Raw genomic sequence first — 23,081 nt, 5'->3', positions numbered from 1 at the left:
AGGTTTCTAGGATGATATATTTTACTTAACTTTGACAGTAAAACCTCAAGAATTGTTTAGTTAAGCTCTATGAGTTTCAAGTTTCTGACAGATATACAGAGTTACTTTAATATCATCTTTGTGTCATCTAGCAAGTGGTATACTGCTGTGATCATAGAATTACCATGTGACTAGAACTATTCAGTAAGATGATCACTTTTGAAAAAGAAACCTGTAGTAACACCATCTTCAGTTTCTTTATAATGTAAGATTTTGTAGGAAATAAAAATTGTTGGTTTGGGTTTTGGGGTGTTTTTTTCCTTTGGCTCCCTTAAATGGTCATGGTTTTGGAATATAAGAAGAAGGGAAATTTATCAGTTGTATAACTATGTCCTTATAAGAGTTACTGAGAAATATACTCCTAAATTCCCTCAAAAATGACAAGAAGGACATTTCACACAGCCCTTCTGTTTTTAGGAAACTTTCTAAATCTGTTGTTTGATTCTTGTGCCCTTAGGCAACAATTGCCTTTGACAATTTTGGTCAAAGTCTAAACTTTATCCATCCCTTGTGTTTAGAGTAAAAAGATATTCAGCTGTCGAATGAATACCATAATAATTGCTGGTAATGTTTACTTTATGTATTGAAGTGTGTTTTGGAGTTCAGTGAAATTTATTACTGTGTTTATTCTGTAGAGGAACACATATGTAGAAGATCTGATTGAAGAAGTGGTGGTTGCCCCAGAACAAGTTATGGAATGGATTAGAAAAGGAGAAAGTAAGTATTTAGACAATGTCAGCTGATAGCATTAAAAAGTTTTGGTTAATCAGGTATATTTAGAACCATGGGGTATCCCTTTGGCTTTATATTCATAAACCAAAGTTTTTCAGAGAGTTTTAAAATTGTGCTTTTTGTCTATCAGATTATAAGCAGAAGTATTCTAATGTTGCTTTTTGGCAGGAAATCGCCATTATGGAGAAACAAAAATGAATGAACACAGCAGCCGTTCTCACACTATCTTCAGAATGGTAAAAACTGCTTCACTACTGGGAGTGGTTTTATTGTTTTCAAAGTAACAAAAACTTCATTGCATTTCTAGATCATTGAAAGCAGAGAACGAAGCGACCCTGCAAATGCAAACTGTGATGGAGCAGTCATGGTTTCCCACTTGGTAAATGTCTATTTAATACCTTCTTGGAGTACAGGTTAACTAGAGAATTTGCTGTTACTGCTTGTTTGAGAGACTAATGATACTTCATAATGACTTACAAGAGTTCTTTGTCATTAACTCTGACAGATGTTTCTTAAGTATAGAGGGAGACTCCTGTGGCGTTATCTAGAGCAGATGTTCCCACCAGAGGGAGTTCTACATGAGAATTACTCATGCTGGATTGGGTAGTGTTATGTGTTATGACCTTCTTGGAGCATAAGGGACTATGTCAGAGTGCTCTTGCATTTTGTTAAATAAATCTTCACTACAATTGTTTCTGACCACTGACAAGTCCAGTGAAATAACCTGTAAAATGGGTAACCTTAAGACTTCCCTTATCCTCAAATTTAGTTTCTTGTTAAAAGAACATGGCCTACATCTGCAACGGCCAAAAGATTCATTTTTTTCAGAAGTAACCCCTCTTAGCATCTCTTTGGTATATGAAATACCACAAACTGGGGGAATACCACTGGACATCTCTAGAGAAATGTTAAGCCTTTTATACAGCCTTTTCTTGATTCTCATAAAATTATCTGAAACAACAGGAATGGAACCAATATGAAACTATTTGAGCCTGCTAAAATCTGATGAGCACTCTTACTCAGAATTGGAAATAGCATTAAGTTAATCACATGCATTGTGGAGAGAGCTTTCTGTTCTGGCTTCATGTGAAAAAGATCTGGGGTCTGAGTGTAAACACTGCTCATGCAGTACCTCAACAAATTAATACCTACTTTTTGTGCTTACCATAACTTAGGGTATCCACTCTTCCTGCTCTGCCCCCTCTGCCCCATCTCAGTTCCAGCTGACTTTACAGTAACCATGAGTAACAGGGGTGATGGGAGAGGGATTTTGGCCCTCTTGGTCTGCTGCTGCTTAGTGGAGTTAGTACAGGATTTTACTTCTCTGAAGCAAAAATTAATTAAAGTGAGGGCTAATTGCTCATTATGGGGTGCCATAATGTTCTAGTTGGCTTTTAACCAGGTTCAGAGTGAGGCTTTTCCTCTGGTAGTTCATTTGTTTGCCTTATCTCCACAATGATAGGCAAGGAGAGACATACAGCCAGCTCAGGACAGGACACTAGATCATCTCACCTAGGCTCTTTCCCATGAAAGATTCCTACAGCTGGATTAGTATTAACACTTCTGTATTGAGAAACTGTTTATCTTTTTGTGACCAAGGATAGAGGTTGTTGCACTGTGAGTCTGAAGCACTATTTGGGGTGGAATAATAGAGTTCATACAAACTTACTCCACACCATAATGTACCTTTGAAAGTATTGGTTGTCTGTAGTAGCTATGCATTAATTCCAGTAATGACAGACACTTTACTTTTTTTTTTTAAGCTTAACTTTAGTTTATGAAATTCTTAGCTGAGATTTAGAATTATAAGGACTTAAAGTGAATTGCCTCAGAACTAACCAGTGAAATATTTAATGCATTTGCAGAACTTGGTAGATCTGGCAGGCAGTGAAAGAGCTAGTCAAACAGGATCTGAAGGTGAGTGTTAAATGAGGCTCCACTGACAACAAAGTCTGTTAATTAACCCCTATGAGAAACTATGATAGGAAATTATTTGATCCATGTGCTATTGTGTTATTTACTGTTTATAAATAAGGCCTTTTCCCCTTGGTAGGACAGGATCTACTCAGGAAATTACTGTAAATGCTGTAAAGTGCAAACAGTTAAATAGTAATATGCTTTTTCTAGAATCGCAGGCCCAGCAGCAGTCCTGCACTGAGCTAATACAATGGGGATGACTCAGTGAAGATGCAGCTGTAATAACAAAATCACAATAAGCTTTTTTGGGACCTGTGTGTCAAGGTGAAGAGGGAATAAATGGCTCACTCTTTAGTTCAGAGGAAGCTCATCTGTTAACAGTGACAGCATGAAGCTGCACAAAAGTGCCTTTATCAGAAAAAAGTGATCTGAGAGGGACACAAGTAGTAGTCTCTCTTACAGAGCGACTAACCTAAAACTTGTATCTAAGTCAGGTTTGTTGTATGTGTAAATGTGGGCATTTGCAAAATTTAAACAGGAAGCAAAATTGTAGTTCTTATCACCTCAGATGCTTACTATGTAAAGGTTCTGAATGTTTTTGATTACTGTTTTATTTCAATGCATTTTGGCTATCATAAAGGATTGGGTACTGCCTGCTGTGGGTCAATAGTGCATTGTGGCACTTAAAGTTTAACTCTTGGACAATCAATCCCTCTGAGCATAACAGCACAAAAGCTTGACAGGTTGAAAATGTATCTTTATATTTTTATAAATTTAAAACAGTAGTAATAAAATGTGTGGTACCTAGGTGTTCGACTAAAAGAAGGCTGCAATATAAACCGGAGCTTGTTCATTCTGGGTCAAGTTATCAAAAAACTTTGTGATGACCCCTCTGGGTAAGTAACTGTTTGTATACCTGTTATAAGATAAGGTGCTGCTAAACTAAGAAATTAAAATCCTTTCTTTACAATCTTATGTAAGTAACTGTTTCACATAACCTACTACCTCTAGAAAATGTATTTATCATGTTTATGCAGAAATCTGACTTTTGTTGTTGTTGCCTCTTTTTTATTAGCTTCATAAATTACAGAGACAGCAAGCTGACTCGAATTCTGCAGAACTCCCTTGGAGGAAACGCTAAAACAGTTATTATTTGTACAATTACTCCTGTTTCTTTTGATGAGACACTCAGCACTCTTCAGGTAAAGCTTCTCACGTCATCTCCAGCACTAGTTATTGTAGACAGGTTTAAGGAGTGGAAATATAATCTGCTGGATCTTTAATGACTTGGATCTTCTGAAGGGCTTTTGTAAACTCAGAATTTGAAATACTTTTTTGTACACAGCATCTTTTCCCAATCATCTTGTGCTAGGTTGTCTACCTAGAGCTTTTTGCAACTTGGAACAAAGCTCCTTCTCTCACTTTGCAGGCAAGAGATAACCACTCTTATCTCATTTGCCTTTTCTAAACCTAGTTATAGAAGCCTTTGCTAGCACAAGATGTTAGGCACTACAGGAATTGAACTGTTAATAAACAGTATATATTCTTTAGGTAGGATTGTTCCCCTTTTTGATGATCTTTTGAGCTTTTTATTAAATAAAAAATAACTTGGGATACTCTTACTTAAATGTTATGCCTCACGTTGTAGGTATTAATATCAAGAAAGGAAAACTTCACCTTTTCAAAGCTTAGAAGACATTAAAAATAAGCTAATTGAAATATTTGTGTCCTCTTATATGTTGCTCTTTATCTAATAAACTCTCCCTTTAATTCTGTTGGGAAATATGGGACAAAATAAGTCTTTAGATATTTGTTCTTCAGCTATTATCCATGAAAGACTGTTCTTCCAGTTTGCCAATACAGCCAAAGGAATGAAGAATACACCAAAAGTCAATGAAGTTCTTGATGATGATGCTCTCCTGAAGAGATACCGCAAAGAAATTCTGGATTTGAAAAAGCAGCTGGAGGAAGTATGTAATAAATAAATCAGTCCTTAGTACTGATAGCTATTTGGAGACCAGCTGTTTTAAACCAAAACCAGTTAAATTTGGAGGAGTATGTGAACTCTTTGAAGTGGTATTTGCCATTTTTATTGAGAGAATAAAAATTGAATAGGTGATGAATAGTCTAGAACGACTAATGATAGTCAACATCTGTGTGCAGGCTAAGGCTGAATGAGATCAACTGACAGAATTGTTAATTGGTTACACCTAATTAGTAGGTTAACATAATTAAAAAATAGAAATTTGTGATGCTTTATAGCACACTTTAACTGATCAAAAGAAATAACAATCATAAAATTAATGATCAAAACAAATAATATAACTAATTAATCTAAGAAGTGATTGAATGTCTCTCTAAAATCCCAACTTCATATTATTTCCTTCCTTACTGATGTCTAACTTCAGTTTGAGTTGCAGGAAGTTGCAACTGCATGAATATCACTGGCAAAATTTAGGTCATGTATAGGTGGAAGTTGCATTTAGAAAATGAACAATAGTAACTTCTCACCAAACAATGTAGTCTTTGATGTTTCTCCTTCTCTAAAAATCTATGGAGCTGCGAAAGAATCTTGCAAGTCTTGTTAGACCACAGATAATAAAACATAAAGCACAGGAAAACGACAGTGCTGACTGTACTGCTCTAGTGCATTAAATCAAAGAATGCATGTTTTTTCTTGCAACTTATAAATATCATTAGAAAAAAAATTTAGAACAATTATTTCTTATTCTTAATGATAATGAATTTGCAACATGAACTTGGGTGTATGTTTTGTATCTTCTGTGATAGCAGGTAGTGAGTTATATTTGGGAGAATGCTCTTTTTATACCTAGAAAAATCTAAGGCTGTGTTGTTTCTGGGAGTTTTGACCACTTTTAAATACTAAGTCTGCAGTCAAAATGTAGACTAAACTGTCATTTTCATTCTTAAGGATTAAAGACTTCTCTTCTAGACTTAAAGGAGTATATGTATGTAGTTGTTTCTAAGTATCAGTAATTGTGTATCTTCTCTAGGAGTGGTTTCTGCTCTTAGGATGTCAGTGTGATTACTATTCTCTTTTTGGAAGGTGTCTTCAAAAACTCAGATTCATGCAATGGAAAAGGACCAACTGGCCCAGCTGTTGGAAGAAAAAAATTCTCTTCAAAAAGTACAGGAGGATAGAATACGAAACTTAACTGAGATGCTGGTGACTTCTGCTTCGTTTGCCTCAAAAGAGAATGTTAAAGTAAGCACCTGTTCAGATCTTAATCTGATAACTCTGAAATACTTTGCAAAAGGTTACATTACATACTTAGGTTTATACTGATGATGAAGAGTAAGTATGATGGGTAATTTTCACTCTTTTTTCATATTTTTAAAGAGCTAATTTTTAAATTCTGTCAATTCAGTGTTGCCTTGTGAATAGACTGCAGGCACTTTTTTGCTTTCCAACTAATTTTGAGGATATGGCAAAATGCTGTCTAGTTAACTGGTGATACAGGTACTGATACAGAGCTAGCCTGAGGCAACATTTACTCTGCCTAGTGGTTTGGTTTTATCCTTTTTTTCTGTAAATATTTTTTAAAGGCCAAGAGAAGAAGAAGAGTTACTTGGGCTCCTGGTAAAATAAACCAGGCAAACACGAACTTTTTTGAAGACTTTGAAAATGCAATGCCAACTGAAACAAAAAAAATGAAGTTGTCTCTGCCAGCAGTACCAGATGTGGAAGATTGTAAGTAACTACATGGTCGTTGAGGTCCTTTCCAACCCAGATCATTCTATTTCGTTTTCTGTGAAATTCCCAATAAATAACTTTGCAAGCATTGCATTACATTTCCCAAAGGGAATAAGTTGATCCTTTGATAGCACAAATTAAAAAACAAATTAACCAGACTCCAAGGGTTAATGTACACTTTTCAATGAAAAGGGCTTCTACTACCCCAACTTCACTTGATATTGAGCTTTTAATTCTTTAAACCAAAGGGGAGAGCTGTGAGGTGAATGCCAGGGTCTATGAACACTTCCCATGCAGCCTTCCCACACCCCCCAGTATTTTGGGAAAGTGTTCTTTAACACAGACTATACATTTCAACCCATGTTCTCTTCCCAAAAATGGAGAGATCTGTGCAAAATCCCCAAATCCTAAACAAGAACAGGAAGTCATGACTCAAAAATCAGGTTGAGACAGAGAAATTCAAGGATTCATAAGGAGTGAACTGAAAACTGGAAAAGAAATTTTCTAAGAAAATTGTCTAAGAAGACAAGAGGACAATTTAGCAGTATTGTTGCTGAATTACATCTTACATCCTTATTACCTCTCCTGTCAAACATGTATTTGCTTGTAAGTGGATTGTTCTGGGCTTTTTTTTTTCTGTATGAGGGTGGGGTGCTTTTTTTTCTTATATCTTGCAGGGTATTGTTGAGTGATTCTTTCCTTGACTTCTCCTAGTCTGTACTTAAGCATATATTCTGGATTTGATTTAGACTTTATGATAAGATGGTCAACATAAGTATAGGTATTGGACTTCAGTGGTCTTCCCTTTCATAACAGAAAATCATCAGAGTCAGAAGTCTTATCTTACTCAGTGTGCTGTGGTTTTGCCATTGAATGATTGTTTCCAATGTGGTAAAATTATTTTATGAGAAAATTTTTGATGCTCAGTTTAAAATCTACTGGTACTTTTGTTAATACATCTTTCTTTTCAGCTACCTTAGAGAATTCTGGGTATGACAGCCATTGCCTGATGGTTCCTGATCAAATTTCAGAAGCAGAATGGATTGCTGGTCCTAACATGAATTGGGTAACATCATAATCTGTTTTGACTTTTTGATACTGCACATATGCCTAACGTGCTTCTCAGTAAGATCAGCCTTACTCTTCTGTACAACAGCAGTGTTCTGTGTCTGCAGAATTATTGAAACTGGCTAGAAAGTCTCTTGGAATCTCTGTGAAGCTGTGGTATGGTTCTGTGCTTCTGTGGGTTTGTGGCAAATGATCCAGTCAACTTTGGCCTTTAAACAGGATTAGCTGTGTGAAAAGATAAGCAACAAGGCATATAATACTCCACTCGCTTGATCGTGTAGATCTGCTAACTGAGGGTGTTTCTTTTTCTAGACCCAGAAAGACTTTGAAGAATCTGTGCAACTCTGTGAAGCATTAGCACTAGAAAAGGTAGGTCTGTTCTGAATTTTCTAGAAATAAGGCTGATATTGCAGCAACAGCCTCTCAAGTTTCTTGTGCCACTTCTTCAGGATATTGCTGTAAATGAGGTCAACGTCCTGCAAGCTAACTTTGATAATCTAGTGCTGGAAAATGAGCAGTTGAAGTCAGAAATAAAGGAACTGAAAGAGAGACTGAAGGAAAAAACAGAAATAGATGAATTTGAAGCACTGGAAAAGCAAACACAAAAAGATCATGAGGTAAGGTGCATTGAAATAGAGAGAGATGAATCCTCTATGCCCAAATGCTTTCTGGAGTTTATTCAATGTACATAGCCTTGAATGCTGATTCACAAATAGATGGTGTTATAAGCTACATTCAGCAACAGTATGAATGAGCCCAGGATTTAAACTGGATTTACTTGGAGTGTAAAATTCAGACAAGTTTTTGGGGAGTTGCATACTGAAGCCTGGTTAAACACATATTTATGTGTATATATATGTATCTATATGTTATTTTTATAAATGTGTGATCTGAATTTCACTCTAGACTTCTGTGTGGCAGTTGTTTTGCTGCTTAAATACATTTTAGAACTGTTTTGAAGTTCAAGTATAGTTGCTAAACCATATTTCCTATGTTTCTTCTGTGAAACATCTTATCTGAAATTCCAAGATAGCTCATTTTGGTAATCCATGAACTACAGGAGCATTAACTTTTAATATATTATTTAGCTTAGTCATTAAATTATTTTAAAATTATAGTAAGGTTAGTAATAGTAGAATCAAAACATTGTATTTTGTGCCAGGAAGTCACAAAAAATGTGAAGTTATCTACTGGATAACTTAGAATACAGGAAATGCTGACTTTCAGTTTTCTTCACTCTTTGTGTGGTTACTGGAGATGTTCCTTGTTCGTCCAAATGTTTATGCTCTGATTCTGTAGTCTAAAATACTTACTACTTGTATTAGGTTCTACCTGCCTAATGGCTGGACTGTGAAATAAGTTATGGCAAAAAAAAACCCCAAACAAAACCACTAACTTGAGGTCTTGAGACATGGATGTATTGTTCCATTTCTTTCCTGATACCTTTGCTGGACATTACTTGTGCATATTAGTCTGTGTAATATCTCCTGATCATGACACTAATGTTGATGTTTGTTACATCCTTTTGCATTTTCATTTCAGGTTACAATTTAACAATGTCACTGCTTATTTGCCTTGTGTTCCGTACAGTGATTTATAGATCTTAAAGAAATTGGCTCTATAAAATATTACCATTTAGCTTGTATTTAAGACTCTATTTAGAAGACCTTTTGTATGCTGGACTGAATGTGCTATCTTCCTTAGCTAATGTTTAACAAATCCTAAGTTAGTTTTCCCTGAAAAGTTTTTGGGTATCTAATAGATACCAAAAACCAAAGTTCTTGGGTGTCTAAAGTAGCTTCCATTGCAAGAATTGCTTTTTAAATTTTTTTGCAGATATCTGAAGATAGTCTTACAGTGAATGTAAGCATTTATTGATACCCATGTAGTAGATTACTTATAGCAATACTAAAAGGTCACATACATCACCAAATACATTAGATTAAATATATCAGTTTATACAGGTGAACTACATAGTAATACTCACAGGAGGGTGCTTCTTTTAAAGCTTTTCACTAATATTAAATCTGCAGATTGCGTTTTCTTACCTTTGCTTGTGACTATACATAAGTACTTATAGATGAGTGCTTATTGTAAAACTTTCTAACAAAGACCAAAAGAAAGAAATGGAAAAGGCTCCTAACTGGTCTTCTACTTGTGGCTTCTTTCAGAGAATGCCACTGAATGTGTTCATGGCTTTAGTTCCATTTTGGCACCTTCTCATTCCTGTCAGTGAATAGATTAAATCATAAATATCTGCACTGTGTCATAAAAAGCTGCTTAACATGACTGGAATTTGAAATGTCATAGCTGTACAATTTCTGCATTAACTGCTTTGATCACATTGCTCTTGCTTGTCAAACTATTGTAGATTAAATTGTACTTGAATCCTTTCTAATTACTGGGGAGCTAAAATACAGAGCTTTGCATCGCACATACCCATTTTGAAAGAATATGTAGCATCTTGCTTTGTAGCTGTTTAAGTAGATGTGTGAGTATACACTAATAAAAAAGAAAACACAAGATAGACTGGCTTGTTTTCATGGTGTTGGCAGCTAAAGCTACTGGTGTGGGTGCTTTCTAACATCCTCTGCAATTTTGCTTTAATTTGCTTCACAGATTCAACTAATGCATGAAATTACCAACTTAAAGAATCTCATTTCAAATGCTGAAGTGTACAATGAGGAACTTGAGGTGAGCCTCTCCATGAATTTACAGATAGTAAGACTTGTGTGAAATGTGCTTGGTTTGTTTAACTTGAAATACTGTATCTGCTGAGGCCAAGCTAGACATCATTGTGCTTGGCTTAATCTTACCAGCTATGAGGGGGATATGGCTGAGAACCATGAATGCTTTCTGTGTAGGTTTTGATAAATTCAGATCTGAAAATCCAAACTAAACACTCCAATCTTCTCTCCTCCTTTCTTCCCCTCCAACTTTTAGGCAGAAATAAATTCCAAACTGGAACAGCTGAAAGAGAAAGAGAACAAAATAAAAATATTACAGAATCGTGTGGAAGAACTACAAAAAGCAGAAGTGGAAAAAAAGGAGACATCTTTTGCACTGGTAAACTTGAGTTTTTTACTGGGTTGAGAGACTACTTTGTTCTTCTGAGTTGGATTAAATTTAGGTATAGCCATGGTATGATGAACATTTGCTTCACTACAGGTCTTGGGAAATTTTGTTTTACAAAGTTTAAAATGTTAATTACTACATATCATACACCAGTAGTCTGGAGAAGTCAAGCTATGAGAAATGCTGCTGTTTATCCCATCTCTCAAACAACCTGCTACTCTTCCTCTTAAAGTAAACTTACTGAGTTTTCTAAGCCTGCACTTACATTTTAACCACATTAAAATGAGCACATTAAGTTTATTATGGCTCTATAGTTTTTTGCTTCTTTGAGTGTTGTCTTTTTCAGGGAGATTGTGATAAACTAACTGAAGAAATTCAGCAGCTGAATAAATCCCTCTTAGACAGTGAAGCCATAGCCTTGGATGCCAAAAAGGAATCTGCTTTTCTCAGAAGTGAAAATTTGGAGTTGAAGGAGAAGATGGCAAGTACTTGTTGAACTGCATTAATAGCTGCACTAAATGCTGTTAAGGGCCTGTCTGCTTCCAGGCTTGTGAAGGAGGCCATCAGTGTTGTGGAACACTCCTCATTAACTTTCTCCAAATACTCTAATACTTTTATTATGCAATTTGTGCAAAATGGGTCTTCAGGAAAGAGATAAAAAGAAAGTAAAGGCTTTTTCCATAGGAGTGGGTGGTTAGTTTTAAGTTTACTGGGAGGGGGAGAGAGAGATCAAAGAAGCAGTCTTTAGTGCATTATTAGGACATAAGACTTCAGACCTAATTTTACCAGAGAAGAAGGGAAAATAAGAGATATGGACTCAGTAGTGGGATGGAGCTTACTTTGAGCTTTCCAAGAGTAAAGACAAAATAGTAGCAGAAGTTATGGCCCTGAACTCTAGGGCATGTTTTGTTAGAGGACTCTGACAGGAATGCAGTTAAGTTGTGCCTTAGTCTGCCATATTTATCAAGGTCAAAGCTGGTCAGAGTGACAATAGAAAATGTACCAGATGCATTATTTAAATGTCAAGTACATAGACTTTCACTTTGTGTGACTTATATGTTGTATTGTTTTCCTGAAGAATGAACTCTTAAATAACCACAACCAAATGCAAAAGGATGTCCAGTTATATCAAAGCCAAATAGAAGCAGGAAAAGCCAGTTACCGAAAAATGCAAGCTGACTTGCAGAGAGAGCTGCAATCTTTATTTCAAGAAAACACAAGACTAACTTCACTTATGGAGGGTAAAGTTCCAAAAGGTACTGTTCCAGGTGTGCTGCCTTTTCCCTGCTCCCTCTCTCCTCCCCTTGCCCTGTAATGGTGGGAGAATAGGCAAGGCTTTAGCTCTTGTCTTCCTCAATATAGGGAGACTCTGGTCAGTATAAAGCAACCAAAGTATCTGGTATTGCTGGCATGGAGTAACTACTTAAGCACTTCCTTGAACATTCTGGAAAATTGCAGCTTGCAAAATATTTTGCACAGTCAAGTTAATGAAGATTGTTAGAGAGAATCTAAAATAAACTGGATATCAGCCTAAGAAGTGCTGACAGATTTATGACCGGGAGCTTTGTCTTTTAATTGTTAGCAACAGTAAAATGTACTTTTTGGGAATTACAACAATATGACATCCAGAATGCATTATAAATCTTCTGCTTAACTTAAAATACGCTTTTTTCTCTTGCACTTGCTTATTAGTTTAAACTTCATTTTCTAGATTTGCTTTCTCATGTGGAGCTGGAAAAAAAGGCAGCTGACTTAAAAGGAGAACTAGAAAATGCTTTGAAAGAGAATGCACTTCTACAGAAACAAGTAAATGAGCTATCAGAATTTCAGTCTCTACCAAGTACGGTTGAGATGCAAAAGAAAGAGGTAAAAAAAAAAATCTAACCTTTTTTCTTGGTTTTGTATTGTTCTTCACTGGTAATGTACTAATGGAGGTCTATTGGATATGAAGCTTTAAAGCCAAAAGTTGTCATGAGTCAACCTGAGATTTTACAGTTAAGTTTCTTAAATTGTTGCTTCTCAGATATTTAATATTTGTACCGAGGAATAAGTTTGTTTAATTTAATATGTTTAGTCATTGACTACTATAATTATGTGTTATTTTCTAGTCCAACCTTTGCATGTCTATTTGCTGTGGTCACCACTGACAGCTGAATGTATAAATATAATGGTGTTTGATCCTGGGCACTATTTTAGAAATGATTTTTTTTTTTTTTGGTGTAACTAAGCAAAGAGAAAATGTGAAGATCTCTTAGCAGAAATTCTGCTTGAGAAGTTAGAGGTTTACGTTGCAAATTCTGGAAAACTTGTTAGGAAACTTTTTTATTTCCTAGCAGGTAAGGGATTAGTAGACTAAGTATGCTGTAAATATTTTAAAGGGTTTGTGGGCAAACAGTTTCTAGCTTTCTTTGTTCTAAGAACCACTCGCACAGTGAAAATTATTCAGGGCAAGTAATCTACAAACTCATTAATGCTTTGTCTACTTCCACTAATCAACAAAATGTAATTAAATGTTAACAACTTTCTCTCTATTGATGCCTTAAGGTTTTACTGTTTATATTGTTCAGATTCTGTACTGCATTAGTGTATAATTCTGAACTCTATATGAAACGCTAGTTAGCTTTCTTCACATTTTAGTCGGACTGAACAATCCTTCTGGGCCTGGGAACCAAGGTCACATCATTTACCTCAGGCCCTAGAAAGTATAAATAAAAGTGAATCAGAGAGGGGGAAAAGGAAACGGGGGAAATGTGACTTTTACCCGAAGCTATAGTTGGACAATTAACCTCTGATATGCAAACAGACCCAAATTCTACCATCTGAGAAAACTTGTGACTGTTGTCCATCTTGGGTGTAGCCTCTGCCAGGCTACCTACTTTGTTCTCTAACTCTCTCTTGCTTCTGTTCTAGGGAGCCAATCCAAGGGATCAGTATTGTGAAGAAAGTATTGATAAATGTAAAAATTCCATTTAGGAGTCCAGTCTTAGCTCAAACATAGGAAATAGGAAGCACTGAAGAACATCTTAAGAGTTAGAAGAGAGATTTCAGGACTTGGGAATCCTTCTGTTTTAAAGATTCTTTGCTAGACAGTTCCCTCCCAACAGCAAAACCCAATGTATTGTGTATGTTTGCCTGTACTTTATTTCCTGCATCTTCACATGTACCTGGTTTTTATTATGTAGTTCTGACAAATACTGATTTAGAAACCACTGTATATTAATATTGTTTCTGTTGGCAGATTGTCGAAAAATGTGAGGAGTTACGCTTATTAAAACTGGAAAACGAAAAGCTGCTTTCTGAAGTAGCTGATAATGCAATGAGACTTAAACATATGTCTGAAGAAATTGAAAAATCAAAAGACAATCTCACAGATGTAGAACTGAAATATACAAAGTCTGATGAGGAATATGTAGCACTTAAACAGCTCCATGAAGAAATAGAACAAAAATACATAGCTGCATCAGAAACTAATGAACAAATGAAGCTCCAAATAGAATGCCTATCTAAAGAAGCACAAGAGTCTAAAACAATTTTGGATGAAGTGAAATTAGAGGTCAGTGTCAGCTTGCTCCTTTTTACATATGAGACTTGAGGAATTAATTCATAGTGCTAAAAAAACCGTATAAAACATTTTTGGAGGAATACTCTGAAAGGTATAGATGACATGATCACTGGCTTCCTCTGGCATGAGTGGGTATTACTTACTCTGTGCCAGAACTATATTGAAGGTTTAGTCAGCTCAGTGGACTCTTCTTGTAGGAAAAGAAATATAATTGCTCTAGATTCTTCTGTAATTGACCTTTTAATTCTTTTTCCATTCTTAAGTAATACCTTTATTATGTAAATTTTTTTCTATCAATGCTGCTCTCACCTACTCTATATAAAGGTATTGAAACAAAGTTTCCTCATTGGGAACTGGAGACCTTTTAAAATATGAGTTCTTTCAAACCAGAGAGAATAGCAACAGAAATTGACCATTTGGCCAGAATGGAAAAAGAAATATAAAAAAAATTTAAAGAAAGGGAAGTGAAGCATACATATTTCTGACAAAGCTTTGGGCACTGCTCTGGCTGTCATATTCCAACTACGGTTTTGATAATTCCTAAGCTATGCTACAGTTTGATGTGTATGTTCTAGTAAGACTTCTGCTACTAAGGAGCCATCACAGGAAGGTTCCATAAAAAAATGCTTATTTATTGTGGGCAAGAGTATAAGCAGTGACTTACAGAGAAATTATGACCTTGCTAGCTAGCATCTTTCTTCCTTTCTAAGCTCAAAAATAATCTGTGAGAACATGTACATATAACGGAGTTCTGCATTACAATGCAAGTGTCTGTCCTTTTCCTTTGCAAACTAAAGCTCTCTAGCAAAATAAAAGAACTGGAAGAGAGAGAAGCAGAGCAAAGCCAACTTCTTGAACTAAGAGAAAATCTTGTTCGGACTCAGCAGAAGTTAAACGAATTGGAACAATTAAAAGAGGAAGAAAGGATTAGTGAAGTAAGACTGGAGGCCAAAGATTTGGAGATCCAGGCAGTCTTGCAGCAGCTTACAGAATGTCAGGAAGAAATAAGAACTCTAACACAGGAAAGAGATGACCTGAAGCAAAAAGAGGAATTTCTCCAAGCTGAAACAGAGCAACTCAGAGAGGATATAAAGGACACTGTTTCAATGGTAGGAGGAGGACTTTTAAACTATATTAATATTTAGGAGAATATAGGAGTGGGAGTTTGTGTGGTTGTTATTAATCAAGGAATGCTTACAAATATTACAAAATACATTATTTTCTTTGTGGATTTTCTCTCTTGTATTCTAAAGAACATCCTGGCACATGAAGATCTGAGAAATACACAAAATTCTCTGAAGGAATCCCAAAAAACTGTCAAGAAGTTGGAAAAGGATATTTCTGAAAAAGAATCTCAGATTCTGAGTGTGGAAGAGGCACTAGGGAAAACCATTAAAGAACTCCAAATACAGGTAAAACTTTATGCAGTAATTTAAACAAGCCCAGTTAATCTGCTTCTAGTCTCTTCTGCATGCCCTTAAAAACTTTCTGGGCTCTTGATAGCAAGTGGGCAGGAAAAGACTACTGCCTAATCCAAGTCTTGACCAGCTGCTGCTGTTTCTGTAGAGCTTCAAGGGGTAATGTACAGTCAAATTAACTTTTGCTTAACTTGTGTGTCCCATGGTTGTGGATTTGAGTGGTGGCATTGGATGGGAAAAGGAAGAGGAGATGGGGGTTACTTAAGTGTAGAAATGAGGCTGATTTATATTTAAAATAGAAATTTCATTATTTATAACAGTCCCAATGAGAACTGTAAGACATGATAGTCAATGGGAACTCAGATCCCAATGTATCACAGAAGCCTGTTCTAAATACTGTTAGAGAAGGAATCAAACAAAGCTTTGGCATTTAATTTTATATTGAATTGATGAGAATGCTGTCTTTGCATATTTTTTAACAGATCTCAGAAATGACAGAAGAAATGAAAATCGTCACATCAGAGAGAGATCAGCTTGCTGAGGAAAAATCAGAAAGTAATAGCTGTAGAGAAAGTGCTCAGCTTCAGGTGCAAAAGGAACAAATCATTTTTCTTACCCAAGAGAACCGTTCATTGCAGGAGAAGCTGGACAGTTTACTTTTGAAAACAGAGGAGTTTGGGGAAGGAACTTTGGTAATTATGCTAAAGCTGTAATGGGAAGCTTGCTTATTTAAACTTTTGCTTGAGTGAAATAATTGCAAAACACACTGCAGAAAAGGGTCACGGTACTTGAGTGCACCTCATTAAACTCCAAGTTTATTATGGTTTACTTGAGATATAGGCCACCCATATTGTTTACATAAATAAATGTGTATATATACATATATGGACATTCAGTAGGACAATGACAATAAATAGAACATTAGCTCATTACAGGATAGTAATGATATGTACTGCTCTGCACAGGAATGTTCTATAATTAAGTAGATGAACCTAAAACCTCATCTAAAAAGGGGGGATTGGCTCTTTTAAAGCAAAGGTAGAACTTCTTTTACTGGCACTGAAAGGGACATTGCACAGATCACTTGTTGTAAATGTAATTGGATGTGCTGATTACACCTATCTGTGTGTGCTTTTATAGCAGTGCCTCTGATTGTTGTACATAATCAACCTGTCAAAGGTGTCAGATACGTTTTTCCTAAAAGTACTTCCTGGATGCGTTTACTTGAATCTCTTACAAAATAGATACCACAGATTCAAGGACAATCTATGGAGCAAGAGTTATGGCTTCTGAGAGAAGAGCTGAGCCAGGCACAACAGAAATTGCGTGAAATGGAGGAAGCAAAGGCCAGTGAATATCAAGGGGAATCTGAAAACACAGAGAGAACAGAGGTTATTCCAAAACCACGTGACTCCCAGGAAATCAGCATCCAGACAGAAAGAGATGATGATGAATTTAAAATGCAACTGGAAAATCTCCAGAATGAGAGAGACCAGCTAAGAGAAACACTACAGGAGACAATTAGCAAGGTAATAAAAGTACCTCTCTTCCCATAGGAGAGCAACTCTAGTAGATTTCTTGAATTTTTGGAAGTGTAGTTCAGGTGTCAGTGTGTTAATGTACTTTAATTGTGTCCAAAGAACTCAGAGATGCAGGAGGAGTTGAGATGTACTCGTGAATCTCTTGGACAGCATCAGGAGAAGATTGTGGAGCTGAAAGGAAGCATTTCAGAGAAAGAAAATCAGCTCTTGAAGGCGCAAGAGGCATTGAAGGGAAAAACTGATGAGCTGCAGCAGAAGGTCAGAAGCAGTTTTGTCAAGAAAATTACAAGTTCTGCTGAGTTTGGTGGTCCGTGTCTACTACAAACTCCAGTTTGTAGGGCTGCAGTAGATGTACTAAAGAAACCCATTATTTATAACTAAAGCTGTCTTGGTACAGAATGAGTGAATATTATTTAGAATCAACAATGCACGTTAACTTCTCTCTCTTTTCCCAGCCTTAAATTTTATGCAATCCAATAATGTCATTCAGCTATCTCATTCTGAAGATCCTTGAGCAACTTTAGGAGAGCTTAGGTCATGCTTTAATTTATTCCACTATTATAAATTGGTTCTGTAGTTTTTATTTTCATGTCTGAAGCCAGTGTGGATGGTAGGCTTCATATTAATATATAGGAATGTCTCCTATCTACTATGGATAGAGCAACTGAGGCATTTTAATGGATTCAGAATGTCTTGCATGTATTCCCACATTTTACTCTTGCCTTCCACTGAGACAGTAGCACTGACATTTGATTGGCTCTTAAGCAAAATTGGTTTTTTTGGTTTTTTGGCTTACTACAGCAGGAAACCACTGGGGATGTCTTCCTTAAAACAATCCATTTACAACAGCCCATATGTACAGACAGTGCTTCTGAATGATGATCCAACAACACTCTTCCATCTAAATGTCATTGCTGGGACAAGAAACCTTAGGAACCTATAATGTTACTGGTTGTATTTTCTCAAAAGCATCAATTTATTTTTGCCCATGCAAAAGATGATTACAAATACCAATCCTGCTTTGGATTTGTTCTTTCCAGCTCACTGAAGTCACTGAAAACCTGACTCGTGTCTCAGCTGAATATGGTGACCTCCTGGCAGAAAAGCAGCAAACTGAAAGGGCAATGAGTGAGCAGCTTGAGAGAATCACTTCACTTAACAAGGAGAAGGATGAGCTTCAGCACATGGTAGAGACTTGTAGAGAAAGGGAAGAACACTTGTTAAAGGTTCAGAGGCAGGCAGAGATTTTGAAGGACAGCCTAACAAACAAGGTGAGGAGTTTTGGTGTTTAGTCACTATTATGTATTCTGATGTTTTGTAACTGATGTGCCAAACACTTGCTTCACCTAAATCCTATTTAATTCTTAATTCTGAGAGCATAATTTTTGTATTGGCAAGCAAACATGAACACGGGCAAAGGATTTTGTCTAAGTTTGTTTGCTACTGATATTTAGCAATAACATGCTCAGCTTGTCTCAGCCTTGTAACCCATTGCATTGGTCCTTCTTTGGAATGAATGTGAATTTGCCTTAGTGCCTATTCAATACAATAATCAGTCATTGAACATATATTCCCAACTTTCTAAAAGGCACTGTGTAGACAGCATGAACCTAACTGGGTTTTGAATCCTTCATGCTTTGCATGCTCTTTGAATAATAGGTTTGGTTTGGAAGATGTTCTACTTTGGTTGTACTGGTTTAACATTAAGAACACTGTAGGAGAGGGAATCAAACAAAGCTTTGGCATTTAATTTTATATTGAATTGATGAGAATGCTGTCTTTGCATATTTTTTAACAGATCTCAGAAATGACAGAAGAAATGAAAATCATCACATCAGAGAGAGATCAGCTTGCTGAGGAAAAATCAGAAAGTAATAGCTGTAGAGAAAGTGCTCAGCTTCAGGTGCAAAAGGAACAAATCATTTTTCTTACCCAAGAGAACCGTTCATTGCAGGAGAAGCTGGACAGTTTACTTTTGAAAACAGAGGAGTTTGGGGAAGGAACTTTGGTAATTATGCTAAAGCTGTAATGGGAAGCTTGCTTATTTAAACTTTTGCTTGAGTGAAATAATTTGCAAAAGCTGCAGAGCATTAAAGAGCAAATTTATTGTTTACTTGAGGTATAACTCCCCATATATTTATGAATGGACATCTGGTACCAGAATGTGACAAATGTTTTTCTGTTAGTAAAATATTGACTTGATTTAGGATGGAGGTGTTCTGTATTGGTCTGCACATGGATATAGTTCTTATAATCAAGTATGGTGGAGCTAAAATTTGCTCATCTGTAGAGTAATTCTGATTTTTTAAAGCATGGCTAGAACTGACTTTGTCCTTTTTCAATGGAAGGGACATAGCAACCAACACTTTCTATAACTGCATGTGCTGATTGTACCATTGTGTGTGTGTGTATATATATATGTGTATATATATATACACACACATATACAAACACAGACACATATATATATTATGTAAACTTCAAAAGAAAAGTATTGTATGTGCATTTATTTTAATATTGAAGAGGCCATGGACAAATTTCAAGTAAATAATTTTCTGGGCCTACCTAGCATTTTATACTTTTGAGACTACAAATAGAGATAAGGTCTCTAGTTCTGAGATGGGAGAGGTTTGTTGTTGGGCTTTTTTGTTGCTGATATTCCCTCTATACTTAAAGTATGACATGAAACTCTACTTCTGATAACTTCTTTTAGAAACTGTTGCTTCAAGTTTTTTTTTCACATGTCTCTTATTTCAAGAAACTTAAATTGAATATGGACTTTGGCAAAGAAGTACAAATCTGTCTAAAGCAGTGTTGCTGTCTGTTGTACATAATCAACCTGTCAAAGGTGTCAGATACGTTTTTCCTAAAGCTGCATTCTGAATATGTTTATTTGAATCTCATACAAAATAGATACCACAGATTCAAGGACAATCTATGGAGCAAGAGTTATGGCTTCTGAGAGAAGAGCTGAGCCAGGCACAACAGAAATTGCGTGAAATGGAGGAAGCAAAGGCCAGTGAATATCAAGGGGAATCTGAAAACACAGAGAGAACAGAGGTTATTCCAAAACCACGTGACTCCCAGGAAATCAGCATCCAGACAGAAAGAGATGATGATGAATTTAAAATGCAACTGGAAAATCTCCAGAATGAGAGAGACCAGCTAAGAGAAACACTACAGGAGACAATTAGCAAGGTAATAAAAGTACCTCTCTTCCCATAGGAGAGCAACTCTAGTAGATTTCTTGAATTTTTGGAAGTGTAGTTCAGGTGTCAGTGTGTTAATGTACTTTAATTGTGTCCAAAGAACTCAGAGATGCAGGAGGAGTTGAGATGTACTCGTGAATCTCTTGGACAGCATCAGGAGAAGATTGTGGAGCTGAAAGGAAGCATTTCAGAGAAAGAAAATCAGCTCTTGAAGGCGCAAGAGGCATTGAAGGGAAAAACTGATGAGCTGCAGCAGAAGGTCAGAAGCAGTTTTGTCAAGAAAATTACAAGTTCTGCTGAGTTTGGTGGTCCGTGTCTACTACAAACTCCAGTTTGTAGGGCTGCAGTAGATGTACTAAAGAAACCCATTATTTATAACTAAAGCTGTCTTGGTACAGAATGAGTGAATATTATTTAGAATCAACAATGCACTTTAACTTCTCTCTCTTTTCCCAGCCTTAAATTTTATGCAATCCAATAATGTCATTCAGCTATCTCATTCTGAAGATCCTTGAGTAACTTTAGGAGAGCTTACTCATTCTGTAATCTATTACTCTATTATAAATTTGTTCTCTACTTTTTGTTTTCATGCCCGAAGCCACTGTGGATTGTAGGCTTCATTTTTAACTCTCAGTAATGTCTCATCTACTATGGATAGAGCAACTGAGGCGTTTTAATGGATTCAGAATGTCTTGCATGTATTCCCACATTTTACTTTTGTCTTCCACTGAGACAGTAGCACTGACATTTGACTGGCTCTTAAGTAAAATTTTGGCCTTCTATAGCAGGAAATCACTGGGACTATTATTTATCCTAAAACAATCCATTTACAACAGCCTATATGTACAGGCAGTGCTTCTGAATGATGATCCAACAACACTCTTCAATCTACACTTCATTGCTGGGACAGGAAATCTTAGGAACCTATAATGTTACTATAATGGTTGTATTTTCTCAAAAGCATCAATTTATTTTTGCCCATGCAAAAGGTGATTACAAATACCAATCCTGCTTTGGATTTGTTCTTTCCAGCTCACTGAAGTCACTGAAAACCTGACTCGTGTCTCAGCTGAGTACAGTGACCTCCTGGCAGAAAAGCAGCAAACTGAAAGGGCAATGAGTGAGCAGCTTGAGAGAATCACTTCACTTAACAAGGAGAAGGATGAGCTTCAGCACATGGTAGAGACTTGTAGAGAAAGGGAAGAACACTTGTTAAAGGTTCAGAGGCAGGCAGAGATTTTGAAGGACGGCCTAACAAACAAGGTGAGGAGTTTTGGTGTTTAGTCACTATTATGTATTCTGATGTTTTGTAACTGATGTGCCAAATTCTTGCTTTACCTAAATCCTATTTAATTCTTAATTCTGAGAGCATCATTTTTGTGTTGGCAAGCAAACGTGAACATGGGCAAAGGGTTCTGTCTAAGTTTGTTTGCCACTGCTATTTAGCAATAACATCCTTATCTTGTCTCAGCTTTGTAACCTTGGTTGGATTGGTCCTTCTTCGGAATGAATGTGATTTTATCTGATGAGTGCCTATTCAATACAATAATCAGTCATTGAACATATATTCCCAACTTTTTAAAAGGCACTGTGTAGACAGCATGAACTTAACTGGGTTTTGAATCCTTGGTGCTTTGCACGCTCTCGAAGGTGCAAGAGGCATTGAAGGGAAAAACTGATGAGCCTGCAGCAGAAGGTCAGAAGCAGTTTTGTCAAGAAAATTACAAGTTCTTCTGAATTTGGTTGTCCATGTCTACTGCACGCTTCAGTTTGTAGAGCTCTAGTAGATGTACTAAAGAAACCCATTATTTATAACAAAAGATGTCTTGATGCTAAATGAATGAATATTATTTGGAATCAACAATGCACTTCTCTCTCTTTTCCCAGTCTTAAATTTTATACATTCCAATAATGTCATTTAGCTATCTCATTCTGAAGATCCTTGAGCAACTTTAGGACAGCTCAGGTCAGGCTTGAATTTATTACACTATTATCATTTGGTTCTCTACTTTTTCTGTTCATGTCTGAAGCCAGTGTGGATTTTAGGGTATTGTGATGTCTCCTATGCATACAGCAACTGAGGCATTTTTATGGATTTAGAATGTCTTGCGTGTTTTCCCACTTTTTACTTTTGCCTTCCACTGAGTCAGTAGCACTGACATTTGATTGGCTCTTAAGCAAAATTTTGTCTTTTTTGGCTTACTACAGCAGGAAACCACTGGGGGTATTATTTTCCTTAAAACAATCCATTTACGACAACCCATATGTACAGGCAGTGCTTCTGAATGATGATCCAACAACATTCTTCCATCTAAATTTCATTGCTGGGACAGGAAACCTTAGGAACCTATAATGTTACTGGTTGTATTTTCTCAAAAGCATCAATTTATTTTTGCCCATGCAAAAGGTGATTACAAATACCAATCCTGCTTTGGATTTGTTCTTTCCAGCTCACTGAAGTCACTGAAAACCTGACTCGTGTCTCAGCTGAGTATAGCGACCTCCTGGCAGAAAAGCAGCAAACTGAAAGGGCAATGAGTGAGCAGCTTGAGAGAATCACTTCACTTAACAAGGAGAAGGATGAGCTTCAGCACATGGTAGAGACTTGTAGAGAAAGGGAAGAACACTTGTTAAAGGTTCAGAGGCAGGCAGAGATTTTGAAGGACAGCCTAACAAACAAGGTGAGGAGTTTTGGTGTTTAGTCACTATTTTGTATTCTGATGTTTTATTACTCATATGCTAAACATTTGCACAAATTCTGATTTTTATTCTCAGCACATCAGCTTTATGGTTGGTAAACATACA

General features: G+C 36.4%; 1 protein-coding gene across 5 annotated transcripts in view; it reads left to right on the top strand.

Moving 5' to 3' along the window:
• The window catches only part of CENPE (centromere protein E), a 38,105-nt gene that overhangs the window by 3,619 nt on the left and 11,405 nt on the right, over positions 1-23,081 (top strand). Inside the window, exons 6-34 of one of the 5 annotated variants that reach the window (XM_030947191.1) lie at positions 675-756; positions 940-1,007; positions 1,079-1,150; positions 2,637-2,688; positions 3,497-3,584; positions 3,764-3,890; positions 4,539-4,658; positions 5,756-5,914; positions 6,256-6,400; positions 7,375-7,469; positions 7,784-7,840; positions 7,921-8,088; positions 10,091-10,165; positions 10,415-10,537; positions 10,893-11,027; positions 11,625-11,802; positions 12,258-12,412; positions 13,785-14,099; positions 14,996-15,217; positions 15,362-15,520; positions 16,009-16,218; positions 16,771-17,055; positions 17,167-17,325; positions 18,108-18,338; positions 18,866-19,075; positions 19,981-20,265; positions 20,377-20,535; positions 21,309-21,539; positions 22,727-22,957. In XM_030947191.1, coding sequence (XP_030803051.1) covers positions 675-756; positions 940-1,007; positions 1,079-1,150; positions 2,637-2,688; positions 3,497-3,584; positions 3,764-3,890; positions 4,539-4,658; positions 5,756-5,914; positions 6,256-6,400; positions 7,375-7,469; positions 7,784-7,840; positions 7,921-8,088; positions 10,091-10,165; positions 10,415-10,537; positions 10,893-11,027; positions 11,625-11,802; positions 12,258-12,412; positions 13,785-14,099; positions 14,996-15,217; positions 15,362-15,520; positions 16,009-16,218; positions 16,771-17,055; positions 17,167-17,325; positions 18,108-18,338; positions 18,866-19,075; positions 19,981-20,265; positions 20,377-20,535; positions 21,309-21,539; positions 22,727-22,957 — 4,596 coding nt within the window. Of the gene's footprint in view, positions 1-674; positions 757-939; positions 1,008-1,078; positions 1,151-2,636; positions 2,689-3,496; positions 3,585-3,763; positions 3,891-4,538; positions 4,659-5,755; positions 5,915-6,255; positions 6,401-7,374; positions 7,470-7,783; positions 7,841-7,920; positions 8,089-10,090; positions 10,166-10,414; positions 10,538-10,892; positions 11,028-11,624; positions 11,803-12,257; positions 12,413-13,784; positions 14,100-14,905; positions 15,218-15,361; positions 15,521-16,008; positions 16,219-16,770; positions 17,056-17,166; positions 17,326-18,107; positions 18,339-18,865; positions 19,076-19,980; positions 20,266-20,376; positions 20,536-21,308; positions 21,540-22,726; positions 22,958-23,081 lie in introns of all 5 variants that reach the window. The other 4 variants (XM_030947189.1, XM_030947190.1, XM_030947192.1 and 1 more) reach the window with 4 other exon arrangements.

Source organism: Camarhynchus parvulus, chromosome 4, assembly GCF_901933205.1.
Source record: "Camarhynchus parvulus chromosome 4, STF_HiC, whole genome shotgun sequence".
Lineage (NCBI taxonomy): Eukaryota > Metazoa > Chordata > Aves > Passeriformes > Thraupidae > Camarhynchus > Camarhynchus parvulus.
Note: the sequence above shows the minus strand (reverse complement) of the source record. Positions and strands in the feature narration are given on the sequence as shown.